The sequence below is a fragment of the Syngnathus acus genome, chromosome 13 (genome assembly GCF_901709675.1).
Source record: "Syngnathus acus chromosome 13, fSynAcu1.2, whole genome shotgun sequence".
NCBI lineage: Eukaryota > Metazoa > Chordata > Actinopteri > Syngnathiformes > Syngnathidae > Syngnathus > Syngnathus acus.
Window position 1 is genome coordinate 3,509,997 of NC_051098.1, and position 25,275 is coordinate 3,535,271.

At 40.9% G+C, this 25,275-nt stretch overlaps 1 protein-coding gene, 1 long non-coding RNA gene and 1 other non-coding gene across 3 annotated transcripts in view; 1 reads left to right on the forward strand and 2 right to left on the reverse strand.

Moving 5' to 3' along the window:
- Positions 1-3,076: 3,076 nt before the first annotated feature.
- Positions 3,077-3,195, reverse strand: LOC119133134. The gene has a single exon (XR_005100067.1). It is a non-coding gene; the product is annotated as a 5S ribosomal RNA (ribosomal RNA).
- A 6,698-nt stretch (positions 3,196-9,893) lies between these two features.
- Positions 9,894-25,275, reverse strand: part of LOC119133101 (melatonin receptor type 1B-like) — a 52,879-nt gene continuing 37,497 nt past the window's right edge. The window contains exons 2-3 of the mRNA XM_037268786.1: positions 13,987-14,105; positions 9,894-12,212 (exon numbers count right to left, since the gene is read on the reverse strand). Of these exons, the coding sequence (XP_037124681.1) occupies positions 11,463-12,212; positions 13,987-14,105 (869 nt within the window). The 3' untranslated portion in view covers positions 9,894-11,462. The remainder of the gene's footprint in view (positions 12,213-13,986; positions 14,106-25,275) is intronic.
- Positions 14,105-17,657, forward strand: LOC119133102. The gene is made up of 3 exons (XR_005100050.1): positions 14,105-14,203; positions 17,313-17,360; positions 17,436-17,657. It is a non-coding gene; the product is annotated as an uncharacterized LOC119133102 (long non-coding RNA).

Consider the following 25,275-nt stretch of genomic DNA (forward strand, 5'->3'; position numbering starts at 1 on the left):
CACTGAACTTCTGGAGTGAGTTTGCTGCACTGAAAGTAAAGGGGCCGAATAATATTGCACGCCCCACTTTTCAGTTTTTTATTTGTTAAAAAAGTTTAAATTATCCAATAAATTTCGTTCCACTTCACGATTGTGTCCCACTTGTTGTTGATTCTTGACAAAAAATTTAAATTTTATATCTTTATGTTTGAAGCCTGAAATGTGGCGAAATGTTGAAAGGTTCAAGGGGGCCGAATACTTTCGCAAGGCACTGTATATATATATATATATATATATATATACGTCATCGTGAAAAAAAAGTCCTACTCCCATTCCCTATGAAAGTGATACTTCTTACTATGGCCAGCTGCCCCACTCATTTTTATACCCTTTCTTAAGTTTAAGAGAAAAAACAGGGTTCTGACAATTGGAGGGAACTCGCGAGCTAGCGTGTTTGTGTTGTGTTGTTAGCGCCGTTGTTTGTACACGCGTCAAGTGCGAAAAAAAACCAACAAAAAAAACATTTTAATATCACGCGATCGGCCAATAGTGGCTTGGCGATCGACCGGTCGATCGCGATCGACGTATTGAGCACCCCTGGTCTAGAATGTCTCCTATTTCTCCAAAATGACGTATAAAGTATCTGATGGAAATTTGAGTTGTAGTAGCTAAAGGCCTCCCTTTACCATCTAGAGCAAGTATGGGCAAACTACGGCCCGCGGGCCACGTCCGGCCCACGGGACCGTTTAATCCGGCCCGCCAACCCTGAATAAATTGTATTATTACATTTTTTTTGGGTCATTTTGCCTGCAATGACTGAGTTTCCCCAGTAGATGGGGAACCGCTCGCCTGCGCATTTACTACCGGAAGCCGTGTCAGAAAGCTCGGTGCACACTCACAAGTGCGTGTACGTACTCAGTAGTACGGACATGGCGCACTCGCGCTCTATTTGTATCAGTGCCGAATTTAGAGCGTGGGCTGTGACGACAGCATTCTTGTAATTCGCGCGCTGAGCTTTCAGATACAGTTTTACGCTAATGCCACCCACAAACCTTCCCCTGGAATCCTTCCATTAAAATGAGTCGCCCAAGGAAAAGCAAGGTGGACACTGAGTGCCGAGTGTTTAAAAAAAGAGTGGCCAATTTGGCTCGACGTACGCGATGTGACGTTCAGCCACATGAACATCAACATCAACCCGTCACAGATCTAGGTAAACAGACCAACACCTCGGATCTCTCCTAAGAATTGCCACAACAAATTTTACTCCAGACTATGACGCACAGGCAAAAAAGGGAGACCAACAACACTGTTCCCACTGAAAATGAAGGGGAGGCTCTCAAGTTTGTTGTAAAAAAATGCATTTGAATATGATTTGTACAAATAGCAGGGATTGACACTAGCGACCATTCTCATTTTCAAACAATGCAGGATGCTCAAGGACATTGATGCACCACCTGTTTGCGACTAATCTTAACCTGTAAAGTTCTTAAGGCTTACTTTAAGGAAGTGTTTCCCGTTTCCTCACCTCTGTTACCAGGTGTTTGTGAGTTAAAACTCTGCTCTGATTTTCAGATACCCCTCACCGTGTTGCCGTTTTGATTACTTTATTTGGATGTATGCTTTCACCGATTCTCCAAGATGATATATTTGGTCAGAATGTTTGCCGTTTGATGTGATCTCATAAGATAAACATCTTTCATTAATCTGACCTGCAGGCACTGAAGTGATGGAGACTGTTATTCATAATAACAGTGTCGTATTTTATGAGAATCACTGATAGCAGTTTTTTAGTGAATTTTCTTTTTTTATGCTGTTAATAAATGCATTTGTTTTCAAAAAACTTTCTTTGAATATCCATGCTTTACTACCTACTAAAGGCCAAAACCTTTTATGCAATGACCTTTACAGGTCGTTTATATTACTTCACACAAACACTACATCCATCTGTTCCTGGTTCGGCCCTCCGGTCCAAATTTAGAACCCAGTTCGGCCCGCAAGTCAAAAAGTTTGCCCAACCCTGATCTAGAGTGAGAACAAGAAGGGTGTTCTACTAGATTTTGTATCTTTTGTTTTTGCCAATATTCATCATTAAAATGGCTCCAAAAATCACATTATGAAACTTTGAGAGGGAGAGACATTAGATTTGATTGGTGGAAACTGGTCCTGTGAAAATTTCCCTGTGTTTTAAGACTATACTGTCAAAGTATAACTTGCTGCTGAAACGAATGAGCTTTTCTCGGATATTCACACTGGAACTTGTATGAGGGGTAAAAAAATCAAGCATTTTGAATGGTAGTCCGGTAACGTTTTAGCAGTCCACCAGGTGTCATCAGTGTTCTCGTGAAACGATCTGCTCTATGGTTGCATCGTGAGAGTTGGGTATAGTATATTGAGCACATAATTACTGTTTAAAAGTTAGAATGTTCTTTATTTCTGTAGTCTTAACTATAGTTATATGTATTCTCAGACATGACAAACGGAATCTCTCAAAAGGTCCTTAAAGTCAAGTCAAAAATGGACCGAACCTCTAAATTGGGTCAATTTGAAAATAATAATGATAAATCCCCCATCACTGTCAAAATCGGAATGCAGTAGTCATCACAAAGAATAATGGGCTCTGGTCTTTTAAAAAAAAAAATCAAAACTATTTACAAAAGCCTCATTTCAAGTAAGAAGTCCTTAATGTCCATCACTGACCAAACCCTAAGGAAGAAAATGCATGCAAGCGGGGCCGATTTTAGCATCCTCAGGAGATATCCAGCCATCCATTTTCTGTACCGCTTGTCCCCACGGGGGTCGCGGGAGCCTATCCCAGCAGTAGGCGGGGGACACCCTGAACCGGTTGTCAGCCAATTGCACGGCACACAGAGACGAACAACCATCCACACTCGCACCTACGTGAAATTTGGAGTGCTCAATCAGCCGATCATGCATGTTTTTATGATGTGGGAGGAAACCGGAGTGCCCGGAGAAAACCCACGCAGGCACGGGGAAAACATGCAAACTCCACACAGGGAGGGCCGGCAATGGGTTTGAGCCCGCACCCTCTGAACTGTGAGGCAGACGTGCTAACCAGTTTTTCCACTGTGCCGCTCAAAGCTTATAGCATCTGGTATTCCTAGGCGGTCTCCCATCCAAGTACTAACCAGGCCCGGCCCTGTTTAGCTTCAGAGATCTGACGAGATCAGGCGTTCTCAGGGTAGTATGGCCATAAGCCTAGGGAGATAATGCAAAAAAATGTCAAAACTATGACAGGCCATTATCATAAAAGGGTGACTATATGCTCCTAATAGTCTTACATTTCAGTTTTGAATTTATTGGGCTTCTGTTCCAAACTAGTCAATAATCTACTAATACATTATTCAAATTCAGTTTCTCAATGCAATGACTAAAACTAAACAATACAAATACAATATACGTAAATACATTTAAACGTTAATGCAATTCTTAATGTTTAAGTAATTTAAATTTCTAAATATGATTCATATCCAAAATCTTCAACACCTATTGTCTTTTTGTTTGGATGTCTGACAAATTCTTTCTACCGCTGCCAGTGACAAAAAGCCTCGATGAAACAGTTGTCTTACCCAGAATGAACTGCCATTGTCCAAATATTGTTGGATGCTGATATTGAAATATTCAGGGAGAGGTTAGTCAGGTTGATGAGTCACAAAGATCTACCCACAAAAAAAAAAATCATTTTATATATACCGTTTTTTTCCGTGTATAATACGCAAAATTTAACTAATTTATTGTCCTAAAATCTGGGGTGCGCATTATACATGGGTACAATTTTTTTTTAATTTTTTTTTTTTTAATTTAATTTTTTTTTTTTTTTTTTTTTAAGAAAATCATGGTACTGGTACGAGTATTGATTTATGTATTGTTCTCTTCTTGTCATGTTGTGAAAGAATGTGGGTTGAATAAATACCGAAAGAACAATAGTGTGTTTGTACTGTGCTCTGGTCATTTCGTCAAAGAAGGGATAATAGTCCTCTTCTCTTCTTGACTGACAATGAATGTGATAGTTTAATACAATCAGCAAATAACAAAATGCGTATTACAGGTAATATTTTATTTCACAACACTTTGCCTTGTTCCTTCCGTCTCTGCTGTTCACTTCAAACACGCTCCATACGAACGCAATGCTCTCGTATCAGACGCTTGCTCGATCACCTGCTCGTTTGCTGTCACAATGTACCCTACATAAATCCGAAACATTTGTTGCGGCTCCGAGTCACGACGAGGGGCAAGTTTTGGTTTCCAAGGGTGTTTTTATTCCTCTTCAACGTCTCTCCCATACAGAGCCGCCTTTTTCACATGTCCGCACGTCACTTTCCTCTCTTTTCATCTGATCGCGGTGGTGCCTTTACGGGCAGTCAGAGAAATCATCGCCAACAAAACAAATACATCCAGCCTAGTTAAGACCATACCAAAGACTATAAAAATGGGACCCATTGCCTCCCTGCGTGTGTGACGATCATTGGGACTTAAAAAAAATAAAAAATAAATAAAAAAAATAAAAAATAAAAAAATTGGGTGCGTATTATACATGGGTACAGGCTTTTTTCCAGCATCAACATGCCATTGTTAGGGTGCGTATTATACATGGGGGCGTATTATACACGGAAAAAAACGGTATATACATATATATATATATATATATATGTCATCATGAAAAAAAAGTCCTACTCCCATTCCCTATGAAAGTGATACTTCTTACTATGGCCAGCTGCCCCACTCATTTTTATACCCTTTCTTAAGTTTAAGAGAAAAAACAGGGTTCTGACAATTGGAGGGAACTCGCGAGCTAGCGTGTTTGTGTTGTGTTGTTAGCGCCGTTGTTTGTACACGCGTCAAGTGCGAAAGAAAAAAATATATATATCACGCGATCGACCAATAGTGGCTTGGCAATCGACCGGTCGATCGCGATCGACGTATTGCGCACCCCTGCCTTAAAGCCATGACCTGTCAAGTTATTGATAAAAGAATAACTTGATAAAAAATAATGTCTACAGCCTGCATGAATTTAGTTGTAATACCTTGACTGTTTGTATAGGAGTCTAAATGAGTAATTTCCGTCAGTGTTTTGATTCATATTGATAACTAGCGAACCTCAGCCAGGCTGTTTTTAACATGGCCATCAGTGCCTCTAGTTCCACAATCTCATTGCTTACTTGGTCATTGATTTCTCATTGATGGCCGTAGTTTCCATAGTTGTTGTATTTTATAATTTGTGAATGAAATATTTCACCCTTTTGAGTGGTCTGTTTCCGTTCCCATTTATTCTAGACCAGTGGTTCTTAACCCTAGGGGTTTGGTGAGTCGGTCTCAGGGGTTCGACAGAGCCTCCACTGAGGAGGTCCGAACAAACCTGATTTATCGTGTAAATTCTGATTTGCCAGTATGTAATTTGTTGTGAGTTCATGCATTGTGTTGGTTTTGTTATTTGAACAAGGTGATGTTCATGCACGGCTCATTTTGCGCACCAGTAAAAAATATCTGTCTTCGGTGAATGCGCATATGAAACTGGTGGGGTTCAGTACCTCCAACAAGGTTAAGGACCACTGTTCTTCATTTTACTGTGTGGTGAACGTGACCAGAGAGTAAAGTGCTATATAAACCTATTGCTCCATCCATACAATCTATTTTCTGCATCACTCATCCTCAGTCGGCGGGCCAGGGAGCCTATTTTCCATGCTTTTAAAACACTACAGTAATAAGAGAAAAATGAACACAGCCTCTTAAAGAGAATCACACATTTTAATTGACATAGTATAGTAATCTTTAACAATGGCAAAGTTCTGAGTGCTGCTCTCATATGTCACAGTAATAAATGCATTATATTTTGTACTTTTTTCACAAAAGAATCAAAACAATTTCTTAAATATCTTTTGTGGGCTGAAAAACATTCCAACAAACTTGCAGTTAGAAAGTCTGAGCTGCTATGATCTCAGCAGCCACTTATTTGCTTGTTGTAGTTGACAAGTTTTCAATTTCAAATGACTGCAATTTTGGGGATTGAAAAACTAATTTATTTTATTGGCAGCCTGAAATTATTGGCTGAACCCTCTCTACCTCAAATTAAGCGTGATACAATTACCTTGTAGAAATTCTTCTCGTCTTAATGTCCTCACAGTCAGTACAACACCATGAAGTTATTTTTCACAGTGATTGTTGCAAAATATTCTTTGATGAAAGAAAAAAAAAGTATTTTAATATAACACAATAATGCTTTGTTGTTGTTTTCACCCCCCCACAAATTAATACCAAGTCATAACCAAGAGAAGGACAGTGTTGTCATATCTGATGCAACTGCTACAACTTGGCTCATATTGTCTACTTTATGTAAAGACAAAAACTACTGTAGTAGCAGAAGAGTTAAAAAAATCAACAATTCTCTCTGATAAAGGTTTTATAAGACAATTGTCGGTTGTGAATCCATTTGGTTGACACAGTAAAATCGGCAAAGCCACCTGTTTTCATGAACAATTCATGAGGTAACCAATGAAATGTCAAGCACTGTAAGTCACAGACACATATTTGGATTCCTTGGAAAAAATAATTTTATAATTATTAATTTCATAATTACTTAAATAAAATGTAGGAATTGTATCAAAATGCTTAAGCTTTTTTTTCCCCATCACAAATGCTTACAGAGTACCTGTAGTAGCACTGAAGACAGAAAAAACTATTCAGGATTGTTTTCAGAATTGTAGTTTGTAATTCTTCTTTGAGGGCGGACAAGCAGGTCCGCCTCACAGTTCAGAGGTGTTGGCTTCAATTCTGGCTCCGGCCTTCCTCTGTGGAGTTTGCATGTTCTCACCGTGCCTGCGTGGGTTAGCCGTGAGTGCAACCTGGGCACTGTGAGCCGGATGTGCTAACCAGTCGACCACTGTGCTGCCCCATATTATACTATATGTCATGAATGGTGACATAGTATGTATTCTGTATGTATACTGAATGATTGGTTTAGAATTTTGCTCTCCGTTTCCTTGAAATCAGTGAACTAATTGAGAAGATGTTAAGCTAATGATGCATCCATCCAGCTGTTTAGGGTCACATATGGCAGTGGTCCCCAACCTTTTTTGCACCACGGACCGGTTACGTGTCAGAAATATTTTCGCGGACCGGCCTTTATATAAATAAATATATTTATATAATTATTATTTAAATATTTATATATATAAATAGGATGAAATAAAATGATACGACTGGCATAAAAACAAATATAAACCACATAAAAATAAAACGTTGAATTAGTGGGAGCACCGAGCTCTTTTCTCAGAAATGAGCCGTTCCCATCTAGGCGTAATCGGAGACAATGACACCCGAAGTGGTTAAGGTTTGTCTTTAAATGCAGGATGCTTGGTCTCCATGTGCCGAAGCAGGTTTGAAGGCTTCATTGCCTCGTTAGCTAGCCTTTCGCCACATATGCGGAGTGCACTTGGCGCGTCAGAGTCACCTGTGGCGATAAATCCATATTTTAAGTAGGACTCCAGAAATGTTCTTTTAAATGCAGCTTTCCTTTTCTGAGAAGTCGTAGCCTCTTCTTCTTCAGTGTCCTCATTGGACGTTTTTCCCTTTCCGAAGAAGCTTTCCAAACTTCTCTGTTTCTTGCTCATTTTTGCTTGCCTCGCGGGCTTGACTGTGGTGACATGTCACGTGACCGAGACGAGCGCCCTGTGTCAAGAGTCCTTATTTTTCAGATGCACCGACAGATGTAATTGGGAGAGATTCGCCAAATTTTTTATATTTTTCAAAATAAATTCTTACTCATTTTTGCTAGCTTTGCGGGCTCGACTGGGGAAACATGTCACGTGACCGGGACGAGCGTCTTAACATGAATGAATTGATCGTCAATGAAAAAAAAAAAAAAAATCTTTTTTTTTTTTCCTGTGCGGCTCCGCGGCCCGGTACCAAGTGACCCACGGACCGGTACCGGTCCGCGGCCCGGTGGTTGGGGACCACTGTCATATGGGGTCGACCCTGTCCCAACTGATTTTGCGACTGCTTGCCATTCAAACACTTGGAGACAATCAGTCACTCTCACATTCACAACTTTAGGCAATTGAGAGTCATGAATCAACCTCCTCATGTAAATGTAAACCTTGAGAGATATGCAAGTACAGGGAGAACATGGGAACTTTAAAGAGAAAAGTCACGAAAATACAATTATTAGTGTTAGAGTGGTGCTCACTCTAACTTATTTGCAAGAACCACACGGGAGACAGTATGCCCTTTTAGCACTTGCAAGTGGAGAAAATGTTCGTCACTGTGCATGCAGCGATGTTCGAACGAAGTCTGACTTAGGCCTCTTGCAAGGGCATACGTATTTATTGAGGGAAAACAGGGTAGGGGTGAGAGTTTATTAGTGTCAATTTTGTTGATGTTAGCATTCCAACAACATGCTACGTATGCACTTTTTAATGTCATAGTACATGTTCTGTGCCACCAACTGATTATAATAATTATTATAATAATATCTAATCAAATAAATTATCTGGGATGGAATATCATAGTACACGGTACATATTTATGTAAGTGGACTACTGATTTCTATGTATCATAGAAATTGGGGTGAAAACGATGACAATGAAAAGTAACAGCAGATTGAATTTCTTTTGGACTGTTGTATAGCATCTGTGACAACATTTTGGATGAACATGAAGACAATTTAAAAAAACAACTGAAAACACTGATAAGTGCAACTTTAAATCAATGCAATTACTACAGTCATTAAATATGTTTGGATTTATCAACATTAATAGCACAGTTGTCAATAAACCAAAAGCTGTGCTCATTTGACATACTATAGCAAAAAAAATCAAATGATTGTATGTAACAATCCACAAGGAAAACAGAAACGTCTTAAAAAACATGCACATGGTCATAGAAAGTCTGAAGTTCAGCATGAATCAGCTGAGCGTTTGTTTTTACTAAGATACAATCATTAAAAAAAAGCACTATTCACAAACATGAGTGGCCTTCCGTTTGCTTTTAATGCTCTTTTGGAATCAGATGAAGAATAAAATGCATAGAGAAAGTATTGATTCTCATCATTACTAAGATTACAATGTTACTAAGATTCCAAACTGTAAACTGCATAAGTACACTGTGATCCGGTTTCATGAAATAATTGTGCTTTTAGAGACCTTTAGGAATTGTTTTACATCCCTAAATGGTCTAATTACTTGTAAAAAAAAACATTGGAGGACTGTTCAAGCTATAGTCAGCTTCTGTATGGCCTATATTGGTGACGAGTATGTGGTTTATTTAAGTTGTGATGTTTTTTTTTTGCTGGTGAACATTTATTTATTTAATTTGTTTGTTTGTTTTTAGACTGAGTTCTGTTCTTCTTTGTGATTATTCTTGACAGCTACTGTTTCAAATACCTAAATGGCAACTAAACTCCATATCATTTCTTGTTTCCATGAGCCAGCACTTTCAAGGACAAGTCAAGTCAGCTAGCATTGCATTAGCAGTCAACAACTCAACAACTAATAGACCCACCCAAATGGACAAAAATCTACTGGCATGATTGTTTTTTTCTGGAAGCAGCTGTTATTGCTGCAAAAGGGATAAATAATGTCTTTAAGACAAGTATCTCATTTGGATAAATAACCCAGGTAAAACCAAGTGAGCCAAAAATTGGACGACAAAAGGTGTTGGGTACCTCAAAAGTCTTATTCGTAGTCACTGAGGGGCTTATCTTCTATTTATAAGTTATTACTTCAATATAATTGTGCTAGCAGTTTGACAGAGAAAATCTTTTTCAATCCAAACAAACTGAGGCTCGTCCAGTTATCTGAATGGATCGTGTGCCGTTTTGGAGGTACTACTGTTACAAAGTTCCTTTATGTTTTCATCAAAATTAATTTAGAGAAATGTGCACCTTTAAAGTGCTTGGGGGGGGTTGTCATGGCAACTTTGTCTATCCCAGTATGTGCCATAAAATAGATGAAAATAGAATCTCTAAATCAGGAAAATGCTGCATACTATATATAAAACATCAATGTTGAGTTGTGTTTTCCAGTAGTTCTTGTGTAGTACTTATATGACTTGCATCAAAACGTTTTTCAGATATGACCCAAAAATTCTGTTACATTCCTCACTAGTTCATGATTTACAACATGAAAACTATATTGACAGAGATTAATCATTGACGGATAAATGCTCTGCTTGTGCTGCCTACTGTAGTTCCATTCAGCCTTGATAAACATTGACATCAAAGTGAAAATCTTACAGCAGGCAGGATGTTCATCTATGATCCGTTAAAAGAAGTTATTTTTGGTCAAGTGAAAAAGAAGATGAGCAGGACAGGCACATTTTCTGATAATTAACAAGTTGAGGTATTGACTACCAGCTAAGCAAATTAAATTGTATTTCACATTTTAGTCATGGTAGTCATAAATGTGACACAAGGTAAAATGTGATCATATAATTTGATATACAATTATATACCATGAGAAACCGTTGGTGCTGCCAAACACCTTGCACAGTATGTTACTAATATGAATAAGAGGATAATTAAGCTGCTGTCTGTTATATTCTCACCAAATTTTGTAAATGTTTACAACTGCATTTTGGTGCCAAATACATATTTCCAAAACAACACGGGCACCTTGGGTCTGCACAGGAACATTTAAACATACACCACATTGAGAGCTCATCAATTTAGTTTTGGTGATTTCCACATATTGAAAATCATTTTGTCAAATCGTCAAAAATCATCAAATTTTGCTTCACAACTGATGAAAAAAGTGAAAAAAAAGTATAAAGCTTTCATTTTTTTCTACATAAATATTCTGTTTGTTTTCTATAGAGTTTATGCCACTCAGGGATGCTGGATATTTTTGTCATAGAAAATTCAGGAGAGCACATCAGCTGCAGAACAAATTTGAATTGATAGAAATGTTAGCGAAAGACGCAAAAGAATATTTTGACTTGCAGTAAATAAATATGTGATAGATTTGAGAAAAGCCAGCAACAACATTCATACTATGTTTTGTTTCATTTACTACACCCTGATGCTTAGCAATTTGCTAGCTTTGCCCACCTTGCATTGACAGCACACCTAAAAACAGGAACAGCGACAATTGTCACTGTGTGCTGAAATGACCCAGATGCAAGGAAAAGCAAAGTTGAAAGGAAATTTGTGAAAAGTGATGCTGCACAAATCCCTAATGACTGGCTCTAAGTCATCCCTTGAGTTCATTCAGAAGTTCCAAAATTGAATTGGTTGAATAGACTAATGATGCAATAAACATGTTTACACGCTGGCCCATTCAGGCCCCAAGCCTGCTGTAAAAAAAAACAAAAAAAACTAAATTGATGAGCTTTAAACATTAAGAATGGTGCTCAAAAATGTGAACATTATTTTGTATATTGGGCAGTTTTTGTCTTTTCATTTTACTGTAGCCCATTTGGCTATTGTGTTTCAAGTGCTTGTTGAGGCTTTGGCACGGTAGTGACAAACTGAGTCACAGAGTTTCTCCTTTTGCTTGGTCATTATTATTGAGTCCTGGTGATGGTTTGCTCCTCATGCCTTCAGTCCCTCCTCGTGATGTTTCCTGGAAGAAGAGCTGTGGCCACCACACAGACATGACAATTCGTTTGTACTCCCTGCGGAAGTTCTGGTTCAGCAGGCCATAGATGACGGCATTAAGGCAACTGTTGAAGTAAGCCATGAAATAGCTGACAACAAAGAGCCACTCCGGGACGTGAGGTGCGACTTCTTCTGGGTTAATGGCAACAGCAAGCCCAATGAAGTTGAGTGGTGCCCAACAAATTGCAAAAAGCACAAACACTACAAACATAGTGATGAAGTTCCTCAAGTCACTGGGCTTGATGCGAGGACGTACCTCAGATTTCACTTTGCGCCTTACCTGAATGACCAAGATCCATATCCTCATGTAGCAGAAAGTAACCACGGAAATGGGCACAAAGAAGTGGATTATCACCACTGTGATGGTATAGGAAGTGCTTACAGTCTGTGCAAATGTGCAGGAATAGACGCGGGGATCGTACTGCAGCGAGCCAAAAAATAGATTTGGCACAATGGCCATGATTGTTAAGAACCAGATGAGTGTGACCAGCACCAGTGTGTTGCGGTTGCTGTACAACTTGTCATAGCTGAAGTTGTGGCAGATGTAACAATAGCGGTTGATGGCAATGCCTGTGATGTTGAAGATGGAGCCAATGACGCTCAAACCCATCAGGAAGCCACTTATCTGAAAGAAGTGGACATTTAGACAGATAAATGACAGGAGCCACTTATCTGAAAGAGGTGGACATTTAGACAGATAAATGACAGGAGAAGAGTTTCTCTGTGGGATTTTGTTCCCATAAAAAGGTGTTTAAAATAGACAAGATGATTAATTCTGCATTTTACTTTATTCCAAATGTATTTGGTTAGTATAAAGGCCTCAAATCTGTGCTGGAATGGAAAATGCCTTTTGGAAAGTTTTACTCTGTTGGAACCAGAGAATCATTTGCAATGTAAGATATTAATGACCATAAACCACATTTTTTCCACACCATTTGAATATGACGGCGATTTTCTTAATGTAATTTACATCACGAGCCTTAATCCTTAATAGATTTACACATAATTGACATGCGGCTGTTCTGATTTTGGTGCATCAAATATGTATATTATCAAATGTTTCCATTACCTTCTGCATTGTGCTCAAGTACTAGTCACTGGTGTTTGATGAGCTTTTTTCTATGTGATTTTGGGATGTCCTATTGTGTGAGTGGGCATGACCGCACCTCGAGCCGACCTGCGCGAAATTGTGCGAGTACAGCGGAGGCGGGTATTAGTAAACTAGGCGACTTACTTCCGGGTTAGAAAAATAGTCACCAAAATAACTCACATTACATGAAAAATTGGATCACCAATTAACTGTGGAAAATAGTATAATACAGCTCCTTTAATTTAAATCAAAATAAGAAAAACAGCAACAGCATAATTACAGGAAAGGACAAGTTCACATCTGGAGTTGGATTTTATCTACAGCAGATTAAACAGTCTATAGACCCCTGTTCAAATCTCAGATTATTATAGTAATAATAATAATAATAATAAAATAAAAATGGACCGAAATGAATTATTTCATTTTTTCCACAAGCAAGGGTATTTAAAAATAAACACATGATGAAATGTGGCTGCTAAAATGTACCGTAATTTCTGAACTATATGACGCACCTGAATATAGGACGCACCAGCTAAAATTAGAGGAACATCCTTTTCATATATAAGCCACAGGTATTTTAAGTGAATTGTCCTCATTTCTATTACCTGTATTACCAAAACAAATACTCTTACAATATCATAAAAATCATGAAAAATCCATAGCTACGCCAAGCCACAGGGTTCAAAGCATGTGCAAAAAGTTGCGGCTTATAGGCCGGAAATTACGGTACACACCCTCATAGTATAGCTTGGGATTCGGTTGTGTTCAGAAGTAATTATTTTTATTAGTGAAAGTTATATTGATGGATTTAGCACAAACCTGCAACCATTTAAGTCCCTCTTATTATCTCATAATAAATTTCAGATGTTCTTGAAGGCTCTTCCTGGCAGTTCTTACAGTTCAAGGCATGGTCCATAGAGAGCTTCCACAACATCAGAGGGATCTCTTTGTTTCGACATGTCATTCAGGAGAATTTTTGCTCCAAATTTCAAAGGAAATCACAGGAAAAATAGTGGAGTCATCATTAAGTGGACAAAATACAGCAAAACAGTGAACTTTGGACATGCTTCCAAAATTGATGAAAAGACAAAAAAGAAGCTGCTCAGGAAGGCAGCCAAGAGGCTGACAGCAACTATAAAAGAGCTGCAGGAGTGTCTGAAAATTATTTGTTGTTTTGTGCATGTGGCAACAATCACCCTTCTTCATAAGTCTTACAAATTTTTTTTTTTAAATGTTTTTGTTGACATGCGCATAGTTGACTTTTTAAAAAGCTGCCACTGAAACCAAGATTTAGGTCTTAATTGCGTACCTTGCACTGGGTCTCTCCCAATGACCAGCCGTCATGGAAGATGGCATACAACACCAGAGGATAAGGATAGAATGCTACCATCAAGTCAGCGAAGGCAAGACTCACCACAAAGGCATTTCCTGTTCAAAGTAAGAGATAGCAAAATATTGGTGAGTCTTGAAACATGGACATCGGTGTGGTTCACCAACTGTATGTTTGGGCGAATGCTGGGACAGTGGTAAGTAATAACATCAGTAACAAAAACAAGAACAGAATATAGAACTTTGAATTTACTAGTCTAACATTAATTTTGGATTGCAGTGGCACACTTCATCCACAACATCATCCGAACCACTTACACTACAACTTATAAGTCGCTCCGGAGTACAAATCGTACCAGCCATAAAATGCATCAAAAGAAGAAATACTTATATAAGTCGCACTGGAATATTAGTCGCATTTTTCTGGGAATTTTATTTGATAAATTCCAACACCAAGAACAGACATGTCATCTTGAAAGGCAATTTAAAATAAAGATAGAAGGCAACAACAGGCTGAACGGTATGGTATGCTAACGTTACATAAACACATAAACAAGGAACTGAGAATGTGCCTGACTTAACAAATTAAGAGTTATTCAGATAACTATAGCATAAATAACATGCTAACAAGTTTACCAAACCGTCTGTGTCACTCCAAACCACTAAGTCCAATGAAATCTTCACTCTCTGTGTCACTTTTAAACAACTCCGCTAACTTCGGAGGGAGACGATGCGGCACTTCCTCTTCTACGTCCCTTACGCCAGACTCATCGTCAGCTGCAGTTCCAATTATTCCACAGGTCTAGAGCGCCCTCTTGCGGTTTCGTGTGAAAATAACATGTGAAATTATATAATGATGTGTTAATAACTTCACATATACAGGACTGTCTCAGAAAATTAGAATATTGTGATAAAGTTCTTTAGTTTCTGTAATGCAATTAAAAAAACAAAAATGTCACACATTCTGGATTCATTACAAATCAACTGAAATGTTGCAAGCCTTTTATTATTTTGATATTGCTGATTATGGCATACAGCTAAAGAAAACTCAAATATCCTATCTCAAAATATTAGAATATCATGAAAAAGTATACTAGGGCAGGCATGTCCAAAGTCCGGCCCGCGGGCCAAATACGGCCCCCAGTCAGATTTCATACGGCCCACAGCTTCGGTCTTATAATATATTATTTATGGCCCGCCTGCACTGTCAAACTGAATAAAAAAACATGAAACTTGAAACTGTAATTCCTCCTATTACCAAAGGGTGGCAGCACCACCACTCTCCGCTCATTTCTGCCATGGCGACTGCAAAAAATACAAGGAAAGATGACATTGATGGCCGTCGCTTTCAAGAGAAATGGGAATTACGATACTTCTTCACTGAAAATAAAGGCAATTGTGTTAATTTGCAATTTGTAAGAAAATTGTCTTGTTTAAGGATTTCAACCTAAAGAGACACTATCAGACTAAACATGCTAACACATACGACAAGCTAACAGGGAGTGACCGCGCTGATAAAATGAAGCAGATCCAAGCTGAAGTGACATCACAACAGCGATTCTTGACGCGGGGCTGCGAGTCAAAAGTAAATATTACTAAAGCAACCTATGAAGTGGCCATGTTAATACTGTTGATGTTATGAACCTGTAGACATGACACAAACTATTACTTTCTGAAAGATGTTGTAAATGACAAGATCAAAATTCACTTGTTTTAAGTTTTAATAATAACAGACAACTTTGCATTACTTATAACTCCCGTTTAAAATTTTCATGAGGCAAACATTTTTTTTAAATTCATGTAAATTTAAGGTATTTCATACAGTTTCTCCAATAATATCTGACTCTTCGGACGAAGGAAAGGCAGAATTTGTGTTTTTAGAGTTGTTCACATCTGCCTGGGTGGCTTATATTTGGTTATTTTGTCATTAAAAAAATAAAGACAATTGGGACAATGACATTTTTGTAGTTAAGAAATGTCCTGAAAAAACTATTGGCCCCCAGGCCCCTTCAAATCTGGCCCACCTTGCAAAACGTTTGGACACCCCTGTAGTAGGGTATTCAACTAATCACTTGAATTGTCTAATTAACTCAAAACACCTGCAAGGGTTTCCTGAGCCTTGAAAACCACTCAGCTTGGTTCAGTAAACTAAATCACAAGTATGGGGAAGACTGCTGATCTGACTGCTTTCATCAAGTCCAGAGTAAATGCAGCTGTGTACCAAGAGATTTTAGAGCACTTCCGTCTGCTGAAAAGCTCTATGGAGATGATTTCATTTTCCAGCATGATCTGGCACCTGCCCACAGTGGCAAAACCACCAGTAAATGGTGTACTGACCATGGCATTACTGTCCTCAATTGGCCTGCCAATTCCCCATATTCCCAATTCCTGAACCCCATAGAGAATTTGTGGGGTATTGTGAAGAAGCAGCTGAAAGACACCAGACCCAACAATGCAAATGAGCTAAAGGCCACTATTGAAGCATCCTGGGCATCCATAACACCTCAGCAATGCCACAGGCTGATTGCCTCCATGCTACGCCGCATTGGTTGCAGTAATCCGTGCAAAAGGATTCCCAACAAAGTACTGAGTGCATTAATGGACATTTTCAAATGTTTGATTTCGTTTTGCTGTTATAAATCTTTTTTTTTACTTGGTCTAAGGAAATATTATAATATTTTGAGATAGGATATTTGAGTTTTCTTAAGCTGTATGCCATAATCAGCAATATTAAAATAATAAAAGGCTTGCAATACTTCAGTTGATTTGTAATAAATCCAGAATGTATCACATTTTTGTTTTTTTAATTGCATTACAGAAAATAAAGAATCACAATATTCTAATTTTCTGACACAGTCCTGTAAGTCGCTCCTGAGTATCCCGAGTATAAGTCGCACCCCCGGCCAAACTATGAAATAAACTGCGCCTTATAGTCCGGAAAACACGGTACTTATATCGATTTGGAAATACCTAATTACAAGTAAGGTTTTTAGCAGACCCAAACTTTGTGGTTTAGGCTAAAGTTACAATTATCCTAAAACATTTAAACAATCATCCTTTGCATTTTACACGACTGCATAGAACTGTACAACTAAAGACTTGCCACCAAAGAATCACTGACGAACTTGTTTTAATTTGCTATTCAGGGTCACATTGAGAGACCACATCACTTCAACACATTCATGTATCCCAGCAGCTTGTGTCTATTTCAAATCACGCCTTCTTTGGCCTTTGTGGCATTGCCTCCAATTTCGCTTTTTTTACAGGTATATTTTTACGAGGGATACCTTGTTTTTTGATTTCCAGGACTGTACTCCTAAGGGAAAACTCTTCATCATCAGGAAAACCTTAAACGTAAGTCAACGCAGAAAAGTAAAACAAAGCCGAGGTAATCACTCATCTCTAATTTGTTTTCATTTAACTGCAAAGTTACCGACTCAGCAATCGAGTCGGAGATTGTTTAAAGGGGAGACAGAAGACAACTTGGAAAGTGACAGAAGGCAAAAATAGAAGAACACTCCCTATGGTGCATACTTATGCCAAGATCATTGCTATAACAATTGTAAAGGCCCATTCTCATGAAACAGTATCTACTCAATCTACCCTCCCTGCCTGCCTGCCTGCCTGCCTGCCTGCCTGCCTGCCTGCCTGCCTGCCTTGCCAACCAGCCAACCAACCTAACCACACCATCCATCCATCCATCCATCCATCCATCCATCCATCCATCCATCCATCCATCCATCCATCCATCCATCCATAACATCTGAAATGTGAGGTGATGTGCTAACCAGTTCTCCACCATGCATTCCTCTCTCTCTCTCTCTCTCTCTCTCTCTCTCTCTCTCTCTCTCTCTCTCTCTCTCTCTTTGATAGATTAAACTGGCCCTATGATTTTATTGGGTTCGGGTTAGGGATGATTTTAATAGTAGAGTTAGGGCAAGTCTAGACCTGTTTATACTGTATAAAAAAATAACTAAAATCCCTTGGAAAACTGATGTGGTCAAGAAATTGAAAAAAAAACATCAAGGTGGCAGAGAGCTGGAGAAAAGAGTAACCGCACAATCAACTATCAAGTATTACGTGTCGAATGTAAATCTTTAATGTACAGGACCGACAGAGATGCTATAAGTTAAAACTTTTCTAACCACAAAAATGACTGCAAAGTTTCATTTTCCTCAAATAATACCTATTTGACCACAATTTAAACAGAATCCTCTTAACTTCAACTGACTCTCTCTGTGAGGAATTTGCATTCTATTTACAATACAATAGTTTTTGTGTAGACTGGAGCGATACACCTCACATAGTGCAACCAACCAACACATACTGATGTTGTCTACTGAGGCAGTGCTACGCAACAAGTTTAGGCATTCTTCCCTGGCTGGTCTTATCGATGACACGGTGCTTGGTCCCAATAACAGTAGTTGTGTGCCAACAAATAGTCATCACATTCCTACGGTCGTCACCGTGTAGCCAGGACCAATGTTCCCTCTAAGCTGCACGCGTGCGCAATCGCGCACTGCCCGCACGTTCTCAGCGCACAAGAAATCTATCCAGCGCATAAACATCCCCCGCCCCCCATTAGCGTTGGACGTCCCATTAGCACCCCCCCCCCAAGCGATCGGATGTTGCTCACTGTAGTCCTCAGTTTGCTCAGGGAGCTTGTGTCTATGCCCAGATACATGAAAAATTAGAGGGAACATTGGTCAGGACCCAGGCAATTCAATCTTATTAATATCCATCCATCCATTTTCTATACCGTTTGTCGCGGGCGTGCTGGAGCATATCCCATCAGTCATCAGGCAGTAGGCGGGGGACACCCTGAACTGATTGCCAGCCAATCGCAGGGCACACAGAGACGAACAACCATCCGCACTCGCACTCACACCTCGGGGCAATTTGGAGTGCTCAATCGACCTACCAGGGGAGGAAACCGGAGTCCCTGGAGAAAACCCACGCGGGCACGGGGAGAACATGCAAACTCCACACAGGGAGTTCGGGAGGTGGAATCAAACTCGCACCCTCCTAACTGTGAGGCAGACGTCCTAACCAGTGTGTCACCAAGCTGCCCTCTCTTATTAATATTTTGTTTGGAAATCCGCCGACTGAAACTCGGTTTCATGAATATTAGATTACTTTCCACAAAAGCGCCACTAGTTAATGACCTCATTAGAGACCGTAATCATGATTAACACAATTGGCCTTTGTGAGAATGTACTTTTTTGTATAGCGCATTTCTACCTGAGGTCCACCCAAAGCGCTTCACACTATTTCCTCATTCATGATGACATACCATGAGAAGCAAGTTGCTCAAGAACATTTGGACACGGACCTAATGGCTGGGGATTGAACCCCTAACGTCTGGGCGGTAGACAACTACCGTATTTTCCGGACTATAAGGCGCACCGGACTATAAGGCGCACCTTCAATGAATGGCCCATTTTAAAACTTTGTCCTTATATAAGGCACACCGGACTATAAGGCGCACCATTAATGCATCATGTCAGATTTTTGATCCAAATCAAATCATTCTCCATTTTATCTTTTTTGTTTCAACTTCAGACGCAACAAATTACTTTATAATCACAAAATAATGATCCATAGTTTTTTTTTATTCATGATTCATAGTCTTCAGTGGGCCACTTATGATTGATTTCATGACACAATGCTTCGGGCCAGTTTAAATTGAGGAATTTGGTCCATATATAAGGCGCACCGGACTATAAGGCTTTTGAGAAAATTTTAAGTTTTTAGTTGCGCCTTATAGTCCGGAAAATACGGTACTCTACCACTGAGCCACATTGCCTTTCAGGAGAAATATTCAAGACACGACTAAAGATATTTTATACTTTTGCCTTAAACTATTGGCAGACTTGACTGCTGTTTGTACTCTCTTTCCTGCCCCCTCCTCCACAGCTTGGGGATGGGGCTCTATGATGACCAAACTGAAAGTTGCTGTCTGAATTCTACACCAACCAGTGGGACAAGATCTTAGGTAGACTGCCTCCTCGCAGGCACCACCATGATGATTGAAAGGGTCTTCCTGCAGCGCTTCAACTAATTAAATTTATTTCTACATGCCATCTTTTCATATTGATTCATATTAAATTGTGTGTTAAATGTTGCCCACTCAGCATCCATTGCAGCATGGTGGTTCCAGAACGGGGATACTCCTATCTGCGGTCGCTTCTCAAGGTTTCTCAGTTTTCCCCAGTTTAGTTTTTCATTGCCCTCCTGGGGGTTAAAATCAGGGGATCTCGTTAATATTCTGGTCACCAAGGGCGACGAGACTCAATACAGGTTGGAGGTTGACCTTCTGACCACGTGGTGCAAGGACAACAACCTCCTGCTGAACGTCAACAAGACCAAGGAGATTGTTGTTGACTTCCGGAAGGGTCACACCCAACACCTGCCACTGACCATCGACGGTGCTGTGGTGGAGAGAGTGAGCAGCACCAGGTTCCTGGGGGTGCACATCAGTGAGGATCTCTCCTGGTCCACCAACACCGCATCACTGGCGAAGAAGGCCCAGCGCCGCCTGTACTTCCTGCGTAAACTCAGGCGAGCGTGTGCTCCTCCGGCCGTCATGACTACATTTTACCGTGGCACCATTGAGAGCGTCCTCTCCAGCTGTATTGCTTTGGGGTGGTAGCTGCACAGACTACAACATGAAGGCCCTCCAGCGCATAGTGAACACGGCTGGTAAGATTATTGGTGCTTCACTCCCCTCCTTGAAGGACATTTACACCTCCCATCTCACCCGCAAGGCGACCACGATTGTGAGTGATGTGAGTCACCCCGCTCACTCTTTGTTCGATCTTCTGCCCTCTGGGAAGAGGTACAGGAGCCTGCGCTCCCGCACCACCAGACTCACCAACAGCTTCGTACTCCGGGCTGTTAGGATCCTGAACTCTCTCCCCCCTTCTGCGTAGCGTCCTGTACTTTTGCGCTATATTCTGCTGTCTGTTGTATGCACACTTGCTCCGTTTTGCTCCTCTTATTTACTTATTTATTTATTTATTGTGTTATTTGTTTATTTATTATTTATTTATCACTCTTATTATTCATTGTTTGTGCCTTCTTGTTTTTATTTTGTGTTGTTTGCTTGTATGTATGTCGTGTACTATGTCTTGTCACCGTGGGATAGTGGAAACGTAATTTCGATTTCTTTGTGTGTCTTGGCATGTGAAGAGGTTGACAATAAAGCAGATTTTGACTGAAAATTTTGAAAGAATATTTCATATTTTAAAACTATGCATAAAAAGAAACATTACGTTTAAAGAAAGAGAGAAATTATTTGGGGGATTTAGCTTGACTTGCACAGCTTGACAGAGTGATATGCAATCCTTTGATTTTTCTACTTGTATACCAAAAGGGTTGCTTTTTGTTGTTGTTGTTAACCCTTTCCACTGTGTGGCTGGCCTACATTGACTTAGATTAGAATAACATGAACATAGCAAAGAGTTTATTGAAGTCATTCATCAGGAAGCCCAGCAAACATGCCAGGGTCGGTACAAGGAGTCATACATCAGTGGAAACAAACTTGATTGTAGCACACTCATAAATATGATCGGCCAAAGCGGAGGGCTCCAAGAGCCCATGCTGAGGGTGAACCATTGACATCCTAAGCTTTACTATTGATGTTCTGCCGCTTAAGGCACATAAATGTCTGAACGACCTACCATGTCCGTCTCCAAGCTCCAAAGCCCCTCCTTTTGCACGACTATAAATCCCCTACTATACCACTGTCTTACTTTTTTCACACCGATTATATGGATTTCCATTCCCTCATCCATCATCTCATCTATCTTTTCCCATCCTTCACTCTCTCTATCAGGTGCTTTATTAGACTCCTTTCCGCCCCGTGCCTCCATTTAGACCCACGACCTAGGGACCATTTTGCTGAAATGGAAGTTGACGATATGAGCTTCTGTTCACCTCAGCTGGCAGGAAAGACTTTAGAATGATGAAGGTCAGTAGTGATTGATGATGGCATTCAAGTACAGTGAGGAAAATGGAAAGTGGGAGAAAGATGTGGATTGCAAGCACTGGCATTATTCCAATACATGCCTGTGGAATGTTGGTGCTACATTTACAGTAGGAAATTGTCATTTAACATGGAGTATAGCATGTTCCACACTAGCTAATGTCCATTCATATCTTAATTAAAATCCCACATCAAAAACTAACATAATGCTCAAAGTGAGCTTCTCACACCTCCAATCGAATTATTTGACATTCATACAGTGAGACAAACCACTCGAGTCTCTCAGTGACCATAAAGGTCATTTAGATTATTCACATTAGTAAAACACTTCTCCCATGACGCCACAGTTCACACGTCACAGGACACAAGACAAGTTAAAAATGTCTCCAACTTGTTTTTGCTTGGAAAATAACTAAATTAAAACAAAAAAGTCACAATTGTACTGTAATATTTTGTCAAACCATAAAATATATTAATTGAAGCAGTGGGGAAAATGCAATCTCAAATTAGAATAGTTTCATATTGTAGTATAACTGAATCAGGACAAAAATGGTAGAAAATGAAGGGACAGATGTAATTGTACAAAACAGTTTTTTTGAATGTGGGACCATGTGTTTGTTTCAATTAATATTGCTAGTATTAGAACACGTCAGTCATGGATATTAGGAAGGGTAACTTCTTTTATTGACATATCACACACATTCACTTAAAATCTTCAACACAAACACAATTCAACATGAACATCAGGCTTCTATTTTAATGTAATGTAAAAACAGTATGTTCTACTAGTTCATCCAACCAAAGGGAAGTGTAAAATTCCATTACAGGGATCAGGAATGACAAATACTCCAGTATTTTTCCACATACTACTGTTATTTGTCGAGGCTTGACATAATTTTTTTGGTAGCCACTCAGCATTTTCACTAGCTGCAGTTTTGGTGGTTAATCGCAGAAATGGGCAACTAACTTCTGCATTCAGGAAAACTGGTAAAAAGTATAGTTGCAAATCGTCATCTTTAAGGATTTCCACTTTACTATTTAATTGCTACAAAGTCAGTACATTACATCTTAAAACATTTACAGGTTGCAGTATTGTAAAGTAATCCCTCGCAACATCGCGGTTCGTTTATCGCGGTTTCACTACATCGCGGATTTTTTTTTTTGCAAATTAAAAAAAATTCAAAAGTCAAAATAAAACTTCTAAATTGAGGAATTATAGCACAAAACTTGCCCACACGCCAGCAGAAGGCAAGGAGTGTGTCACGTCTCGTCCCCGGTTGCTATATGTCTGTTACCATGGTTTCTACTGTCACGTCTCGTCCCCAGTTTTGCTATGTGTCTAGGTTGCCATGGTTTCTGTTCACGTCGCCCCTCCCCTCCTGTGTCACCTCAATCAATGTAACCACAGTCACCTGCCTCTTGTTACCTGTTTTGTATTTAAGTCCTGTCTGCCCCTCACTCCCTGTCGGATCATTGATGTCGTCACGTCTTTTGTTTCACGTCCCTGTCTGTCAGTCCTCTTGTTGTTTTGTTAAGTCATGTCAGCTTGGGAACGCCCACTTTCAAGATGGCTGCCGGTATAGTTTGCTCCTAGTCTTGCCTGCAATTTTAGAGTGATTTTAGTGTTTTTTTAGAGCTTTCTGGCCATTTGTCGAATGCAAGTGTACCAACATTGTACAGGTTAGTCAGAAAACCAATTTTGTTTTTTTTGTGGACTATTTTTATGTTTTTTGGAGCATGTGCTCTGGTATGCTAGCAGGCCTGCTAGCACTAGCCAGCTTTGCTAGCCTTGCTATCTGTTAGCCGTGCTAGCCACCATCAACCTACACAGCAGCCCAACTGCCACCAGACTGCTGCAGCCTGCCACCTGGCTTCAGCAGCCCACCTACCATCCGGCTACTGCAGCCTACAGCAGTTACCATCAGACTAAAGGGGCCCAGCTACCATTAGGCTACTGCAGCCAATAGCTAGCACCAGGCTACTGAAGCCTGCAGTAGCTACCACCAGACTACAGACTGCAGAGGCCCAGCTAACTACCACCAGGGTACGGTAGACTACAGTAGTTACCTCCGGACTACAGATGCCCAGCTACCACCAGGCCGCTGTAGCTTACAGTAGCTACCCCCAGGCTGCATACGCCACCAGGCTGCTGCAGCCTACAGTTGCCACCACTGGACTACAGAGGCACAGCTACCACCACGCTACTTCAGCCCAGCTGTGATTTTCGGCAAGCTAATCCAACTCAAGAGGCCCAATCTTAGGGCCTCCATCGAGGCCTCTTTCTAGAGGCCTTGTGTGCATGCTAACACTAGCATGTCTGTCAGGACATCACCCCCGGACCGCCTCACGCTGGCCGAGCTGTCCCATGGATTCCTCAACCTACAGAAGCAAGTTTCCCTCCTGACTTCCACCCTCCTCCAAGATCCAACCCAAGCTGACACCCTGCTCCTGGTGCGACAAGCCTGCTATGCTGCTGCAGTGGAGGAGCCACCGCAGAGCCCTTGCTCCACAGCCCGTCGCCACTCAGAGCTCTGGATAGAACCGCACATCAACCGCAAGAGGGGGGGATGGGACTCGCGCATCAGCACCTCACCCTCAGGTGACATCCCCACACACCCAAACCGTTTCAGGCTCCTGGCTGAGAAGGAGGCTCGTTTCCACTCACCCAGGGCCAAGAAGCCAAGAAGCTCCTTCTCCTCCACCCTCAAACCACCAATAGCCTTTCACTACACCCCCAACCCTAAGCGGTCCTCTCCCCCCACAAACTGGGAGAAGTTATTGGAACAGACTGGTCGCTGTGGGCTGTTTCAGGCACCTTCTCCCCCTTGCCATCCGCCTCAACCCCCCCCCCCCCCCCCCCCCCCCCCCCCACCCCCCCCCCCCCCCCCCCGCCCCCCTCCCCCCCCGGCCCTCCTCGCCCCCCTACCCCCACACCTCCCTCTTCGCCCCCCCCCCTTCCACGCCCCCTGCCACAGCCCCCCTGGGAAGTACCGAAAGTACTCTCCCCTTCCCCTCATCAACCTCCATCACCCTCGCCGACCCCGCCCCCCCTACTGTAGCCTTCCCAAAACCTGGCCCGCTGACGGCAGGACAACCAGCAGAGCATCCACCATCCACAACCCACCTCCTAGGCAGACACGGCGATGCCAAAACCCCCGCCCCACCCTTTTCTACCCACCACCATTCCAGCCACACTCCTGGCCATTTCAACGCAGGCCAGCTCTCCTCCCTACCCACCGTCCTCTCTGCCGCGTGCCCTAACAAGCCACTGGCCAGCTCACT